At 38.9% G+C, this 7,899-nt stretch overlaps 1 protein-coding gene across 2 annotated transcripts in view; it reads right to left on the bottom strand.

Moving 5' to 3' along the window:
* Positions 1–1,537: 1,537 nt before the first annotated feature.
* The window catches only part of DOCK1 (dedicator of cytokinesis 1), a 258,548-nt gene continuing 252,186 nt past the window's right edge, over positions 1,538–7,899 (bottom strand). For both annotated transcript variants that reach the window (XM_068689180.1, XM_068689181.1), the window contains exon 52: positions 1,538–3,316. In XM_068689180.1, coding sequence (XP_068545281.1) covers positions 3,221–3,316 — 96 coding nt within the window. In that variant the 3' untranslated portion in view covers positions 1,538–3,220. The remainder of the gene's footprint in view (positions 3,317–7,899) is intronic.

The following is a 7,899-nucleotide window of genomic DNA, read 5'->3' as shown; positions in this document are numbered from 1 at the left end:
TTGGGCAGCCTGGGCCCCTTGTCCTGGCTGTGTCCCCTCACCCCAGCCCCTCGCAGGCAGGGCCGCATGAGGAACTGGAAAGGCCTTGGCTCTGTGTGAGTACCAATCTGCAACAACTGAACTGCAGTGTGTTATCACCCCTATATTCATCAAAAATAAAAAAAAGAGTGCCATATGATCTTCTACAAAGAATTGTTAACTCCATCCCAGCCCAAACCAGAACAACATTCATGCAGCTTTTTCTGATTTCTATTGACTGGGCCATGGGAGCACAAGCACAGCTGACTCTGGATATGGCTGCGCTTCACTTCACAAATTCTGTCAGAGATGTAAACCTGGCACCCAGAAATAAAGGCAGACACTACTTAGGAGTAACCGTACTGACCCTGAAAAGTCCGAGTGGAGGGAAAAGAGTGAGGTTGATCCCTGGCCAGTGGCACTTTTCTCAAACGAAGACATGGTCTGTGGAAGACACAGAGGGATCACCTTTCCTGACAGCTCTCCTTTGGCATGCCTCAGCCCTCATGAGTACGTGGGCATGACTAAGTGGGAATGATGTCACTTTGGGTAAAATTAAATAACCTTCCTTTCCTGTATTTTCTCCTATTGAGCTCTTCTCCATCAGCTGAGCTTTGCTGCAAACAATGGCACAAGAAATTCATATTGCAATTGGATGGTCTGCTGTAATGCCGCTGGAGTATAAAGGAAGAAAATATATTGTAGGAAAAATAACAGCCTTCGCAGGATTGTTCATTGCTTAGAGACTGTAACTGAATTAGTTTCTGAATTTGCTGAAGTGTGTTTTTACAACACTTTGAGGAGGGTAATGATTCGTTCTGGCTGGGTTTTATACGAGTTAGCAGCCTAGAAGCTGTTAGATTGTAAAAATGGTGACAATTTGGGTCTGAAAGTGAATCTAAGAGTCTGATTTTCAATTCCCAGTCTCAGTTTGTATATTTGTAAAACACATACATGTACAAGATTTAAAGTCTGTAGTGCAAGACCAATTTGAAACTGTGTCTCTTACTTGAGGAGTCTTGCAGGGCCAAATTATAACACTTGCATGAGCACAGGAATTTGTTAAGGATGTGTGAAAACAAACACGTTATCAAAAATACAATTTATAAGCATCCAGTTAAAGGTACACGTGAAAATCTGTTGCTACCCTTCAGAAAGTAAATTGAACAGAAAAGAGGAAAACTCACCAGCATCCCAACACAATATTCAGCAGAGTAACAAGATCAGCATCTAACGAAATTTTCAATTAAATTAATGACTTATGGTATTAATGTTGTAATACGTTGTTGATCGTCTGCAGAAGGAATATCTGATCAACTGTAGCCAGGAATCCTTCTCAGCTTGTTTCTCTTGAATGGAGATTATACTAATACCAAAACAAATAGGGAGGTGTAGGACAATATATAACAGCAAATTCTGAGATATTCTGATAGCTGATGTTATCTCTTAATGCAAGGAAAAGTGCTTGTTTGACCCAAAGCTCCGTGATGTTTACAAGCAAAATTAATGGAATACATAATTGACTATTTGAGACACGTTTTATTAAAGGGAAACCTCTCTGACTTTGCAACATTATTGTTTTACTGCTGAGTAAATCATGCTTCTGCCTGCTACTCGCATCATGTAGCAACTACTTGATTTAGAAAACATTACCTAAAGCCCACCTGTTTTCTGAAGTGTTCAGCAACTAAAAAATATGTAAGCCATCATTGTGAATTCTGCCAGCATACAAAGACGCACATTTCTAGTGCTGCAATAACTGTGTTTTGTCTCAGTTTTGTACTACATACAAGCAGGAACAAGCATATCAATACTATGAAAGACTGCAGTTAGATCACAAACTCTCTCAAAACAGTTCAGAAAAACAAAAACAAAGGCAACAAAAAAAACTTAAGTATGTAAGCAGCCCTACATTGAGTATAATAGTGAAATTCTGTGCGAATGAAAAGCATTAAGCAAATACATTTGTTTTCTTAGACAAGTTTTTAAAATAATATTTTATTTTTTTTGAGTCAGTGGTATATTTAAAAACAATCTACTGTAAGAGTATAAAGATTGTAGATAGTAAAAAACAAAAGTGTGATGACAATAAAAAAAATGCTAGAGTATAAAGTTAGTTTCCTTCCTCCCTCCCAATACCCCTCCCCATCATTGTCCAATATATTTCAGAGGCTAATAACTGGATTTTTTTTTACACTTTAAGCAATTAAGAAATTAAAAATATGTAAGGCATTATTTGCACGTACATTAATTCATTATTACATGACAAGCAGGCACCATAAAAATTAAAACATTCTAAAAACCATCATATATACAAACTCTGTACAGAATGATGGCACAAGGACAAAGTGATTTCATTCAGTTCATCCTAATCCACATGAAATATTACACATTAAAACAAAAAGAAAAAGCTCTTCCCGTTCTTGCACTCAGGTTTGGACTGACCACAAACCTTCTATCTGCATACGCTCTTTCTTTTCCTATACACTCGTGCCTGTCTGTGGCTGAGGCTCTCTTGGCTTTCCAATTGATCAATACACAGAAGAAGAGCCAGTTGAATCAAAGTGTAAATGACTGATCACCAATGACTAATTGTAAAAGGGCCATCAGCTATCAGCTTATTCATAACACAGAAGAAATCAAGAGAAGACACATTACACGAATAAGCTGTATCTGACTTTAAGCCCTGGGCATGACCATTATTTGGGAAAATCCTACTGTAGCTTCTCATTATCACGAAGCCTAATCCAACGTGCATTGAATTCAATGTGAATATCGTCATTGATTCCTATATACACTGAGATTAGGTATAAAATACTCAGCTCAATTAGCACTCCACAGCTACCTAAATGCCTTAGGTACAAAACATTCAACTCATTTTAATCTCCACAGCTATCTATATGCCTGAAATTATTCAGAGTAAGACAAAGAGAGGTTAGGAAGAGGGTCCTGTCAGTTGACGAATGCCTCCCAGTCTCAAGTAGTAGAAATGCAGATTCCTTTCAAGTTTTGGGAGGGAATATCCCCAGAAATGGGGTTAATGTAGTGGTGCTTCCGAAACACTGCTAGAAATTAATCGGAGTTAGAGTCATTGCACTAAGTGTTAGCTACTGCACACCTGAACGACGTAAACATTATATACCTTACAATACTTAGGGAAATGAATTGTTACAGCTTTATCTTTGGAAAAAGGCTGCCTTCTTCACTGGACAATCCCAGAGTCAACAGATGTTTGCTTCCGAGTTGTCTTTGGAGGTGGAGGCGGGGGAGTCTTGCTGGGCAGTGGAGGCGGCAGGTGCTAGAAGAAAGCAATTTTGAACAGGCAGTGTTATCAACGAGCGGATTTGGGAGACATTTGCTGGTTCATATATAACCAAGCGAGGCAGTAGGTAAGTCTGTAACCATCTGATTTGTGAAAACTTCTCACAATCTGCTGCTATGAATACTGAATGTATTTGGCTATTAGATTAAAATGTAACTTTTACTTTTGACAATGAAAAATCTCTCAAGGGTTCATGATTAATTAGCTCAGTATTTCAGGAAAAATCTCTTGAAAGCACTGGAGAACTTTATAATTCTCTACTTTATATCATGATAGAATATTGATTTCTCGGTCTGTATTGATTGCCTTCAGCTCCTATGCACTACAGAGCCGAAAAGTTATGGTGAAGCAACAGCTTCATTGCTTTTCCATTGTTTTTGCATTTTACACGTTTAGAACAAAACTCATTCAAAACACCATCTTATTTAAACAGATAAGTAACTTGCAGCTATTACACAGTTATATTTAAAATGTTCAAAATAGAAATCCATACTGCTCTAACATACATATTTAAAATCACTTTGTATGTTATACAACAGGACAAAAGCATCCTCTGTAAGATTCACTGGATGATCAAACAAAAAAAAATTGTTATGTAAATTAAGACTATTTCCACAAAGTTTGTTTATATCTATGGAAAAAACAAACTGCTTCAGAAAAAGCTTCAGAACATTGCAGTTTGCTCACCAACTTTGCACTCCGGTTTTCTGCAGCCATTAGTTTCCCCACCACCACGCTGAGGCTGTGCTGCAGCGTCACACCTCATAAATGCTGCTCTGATATTGTTTTTTTCCTAAGGTTCTTCCCCCACTCAACCAGCTATTATTGCCTCTTGTTTTCCTCCGTGCACAATGACTCTTCTTCACTTACACTTGTTTGTGTCTGGCCGAAATCTCTCTGCCTTGGAATATTCATGCTCGTATTTCAACTTTTTTAACGTCTTGGACAATATAATTGGTGATTTCCGAATCACAGTAAGAAATCGGTATACAAGCAACTGACAAACCATTCCCTTAAAAGATACCCAAAGTTGCTACCCAAAAAGCAGAGCGGTTCTGGGTGATGCCAGGACATTTCTCCTTTCTCTGCCTCACAACAAATGCAAGAGAAGAAGCAAAAATGACTCTTTAAGGTAACTGAACGTGCTCTTCAAAGTCATCTTTTAAGACAGCATGAAGTTTTAAATCTGGAGCTATTGTGAGATCGGCTGGGTTTCTTAGTCATAGGCTAAATAAAAAGAAAGAGAAGACTGCACACTGGCTGGACTTTTGTTGTAATATTTGTCCTGTAGCTTTACTGGAAATAAATATTTTCCAATCTATTTCTGCAATCTTCCTAATTTCTCCAGGCTTTCCCCCTTGGTAAACGAACAGGGATCACAAACTTCCATTGGGCAACCTTGCCCAAACTTTTCCTCTCCATATTGCCACTGTCCAAGAGAGCAAGGTGCAGGCCGTCCTCTCTCCATTTCTGGAGCCTCTACAGCTCTCACCTTCCTCCTCGAGTACAAAACATTTGGCTGCCAGCACAGAAATCCATCAGTTTCCATCTGCTGCTGGACAAGGAACTCATGACCAAGAGCAAGGAGCTCTCCACACACCACCTCGGGAGACATCCTGCCTGGCATCTTACATTTGCTGTCCCAAAGGAAAACAAGGTCAGAAGATGTCACATGGAGACTCTGTGACAGCCAGGGAAAGCTTCCTGCCCACTGATGAAGACAGGAATTAACATGTTTTGCGATGAAGACTTTCATATCTACAGTCCAGTTAAAGTTTACACTCTCTCTTTGAAGATATAACCGTTATTTAAAGAAGGTTTATGGCTCAATAGGGCGCTGTATGCTGAAGGAAAGCCCTGCCAAGTAAGGGTTTTGAAAAGCAAACTCAAAGACTATATACAATTTACTTCTGGCTTGCAGTGGAGCACAGGGCATAGTGCTCTCTGAGATAGCAAAGCACGTCCACAGACTAACTGAAAACCAGACAAAATACGAATTTTATTTCAGTAAGTGAAATTCAGAAGGTTTACATATATATATATATATATATATATATATATATATATATATAAAACAAAGTGTTGCTGCTGGTCTGTCTCTAAATATTGTAGTCACGCTGTGAAATATTTGCTCTACCTGTCCAATAACCTGGTATGATAAGTCAGCTCCTGAATCCCTATTAAGACATCTGTATAAGAGGTGGAATATTATCGTTATGTAGCCTCACAGATTTCATTGTGATTTCTAGGTTTCAAAATCTCTGAAAAAGTGCTTTGTTAAAATCATGGAACCAGGCATGGGCTTCTGGTAAGATGTCTGCACATACTGACGGGCCGCAGAACAACAGCATGCGACATGTAACTCCTCACAGAGGAGGCAGTTATTTCACAACAAAGACACACAGGTTCTCCTCTAAAATATATTGCAAAACATAAAAATTTCCTCAGTCCTGTTCTCTCAGATGGTATCTTTAACTTTGCATTTATCACTAGAAAGAACTAACTTTGTTGATAGCATCATTTGTAAAAATCCATTTTGAATTTAACTAAGAGTATATTGGCAATAATTCTCAATTCAATTAGATCAAAGGCATTTCTCAAAGAAACGAGTCCTTCATATTGATCACAGAACAATCAAATTATCCCTGAAAACCTGCTTCTGAAGCACATATACAAAGCAAATACAATGAGAATAAGCTAAATACATATGCTATAAATAACAAGCACAAAACCTACAAGAGCTTAGATTCTGCAAGCAAATTAGGCAGAAAGAAATAACAGAGATAGGTAGATAATTATTATAATTGAATTTACAATTTCCATTAGAAATTAAGATAAACTTTGTACATGCTCATTTATGTTATAAGCTACCAAGGAATATATTAAGTAGGACATGCAGTGCTCATCGGGGCACCGTTTTGAGAAATTAGCACACCAAACTTGCCAATACGGACGTGGTGCAAATGCAGACCCAGTCATCGCTCCAAGTGCCGATACACGCTCCCTTTATGCTTTATTTAAGCATAGCGATAAATTTGAGCACACTTTCTCTCTACCGTTAATATCAAACTCAGAAAATCATTATTTGCCTCATGAAGTTCATTTTACTACATTTCCACTTGGAAACTTTGAAATAAAAACTGAAGTTTCCCTTGATTTCACATGTAATGAAGAACTTCTTTGAAGCGCTCGTATTTATACTTAAATTGTGAACTTAAATTGTTAACTGTGAGCCCTCTGAACCTGAAACCATGCTCTTACTTTCTGATGATGATAGAGACTGCTAGCTCACATTCAAACCTATTTTGGGCAGACTCCTTGACTCACGTGTACCTCAGGGGAAGCAGATACCTTATGTAAAAGGCACATCTGCAACACAGAAGCAATCTGTTCCTTCCATTTCAAACAGTAAATTGCTCCCATTTGTTTGTTTTTCCCTGCTACTGAGAAGAATCAGGTTTAAAAACATTTGCTTCCATTCTCTTACAGAAACAGACTACATTACAGTGTACATGCCCTGGCTGCAGTAAAAATCAATTAAAGGAGGTGATTTTTTTTTTTTTCTGTGAGGAAGCAAAATAAGATACAAGATATTTTTTTTTTTTTTCCTGATCAGAAAATGCTATTAAAAAAGAACAACAAACAAGATTGGAGTTGTCCAGACAGTCCTTGCGACACTGTAAAAGAGGTATCTTCCTGCATAACTCTTTTTCTTTGAAATTAAATGGTCATCAATATCACAAGCTATGAAGATCTAATGAAAGAAACTTTACTTTGAAAGGTTAAAAGATCTAATCAGGTCATAAGCTGTACAGATAAGATGTAAACGGGCTATCAAGAACACGAGGCTGTGCAAACACCTTCAAATACTGAGTTCCATCCTGTTCCTTCTTGCCTCCTCCGTTGTTTCTAGCACGGAGCTGAGCCACCTGACATCGGTGGCTTGCTTATTTAACATCAGCAATGAAAAATAACACATAATGGAAGCTCTTGGAGGAATAGCGCTCCCATTCCAAAAGAGTAATGATGTGCCAGCTGAGGGAGAATCAACGTTAACTCCACTAATTTAAACTGAATTATGGACAGTTTAAGCTAATTGACCATTTGACTCTGGGAGTAAAGTTCTGTAGGAAATACCACAGGTAACCCATGTGAAATGACTGTTTAAGCTCTGCTGTCATACTTCATCTATTACAGCTCCAGGTGACTTTGTATCGCTGCCATTCCCTGCCCTTGCTTGCAGTGGACTTTGATAGGAGAAAGCAATTTCAGGAGTCCCTCTGCAAAGGCACATCTTGTCTCCTCACCCCTGCCACGAGCTAAGCATCCCCTCCTTGGGACACATCAAAAATCACTCACTACGGGCAACATGAAATTGCTCAAATGAGGGATTTGGATTTCTCCTGCCAGGTTGTTCGGCAGGGCCCTGACAGGGACCGGCTCTGCTGGGGACAGAGGCAGGCTGGGGACAGCTGGGCCTGGCAGAGGCCTGTGCTCATCGCACAAAGGATCTGCTCCTGGCACACGTCAGCTGGGTTAACACACGGCGAGTGCAATTC

This window comes from Anas acuta, chromosome 7, assembly GCF_963932015.1.
Source record: "Anas acuta chromosome 7, bAnaAcu1.1, whole genome shotgun sequence".
NCBI classification, from domain to species: domain Eukaryota; kingdom Metazoa; phylum Chordata; class Aves; order Anseriformes; family Anatidae; genus Anas; species Anas acuta.
This window is presented reverse-complemented; position numbering and strand designations above follow the sequence as displayed.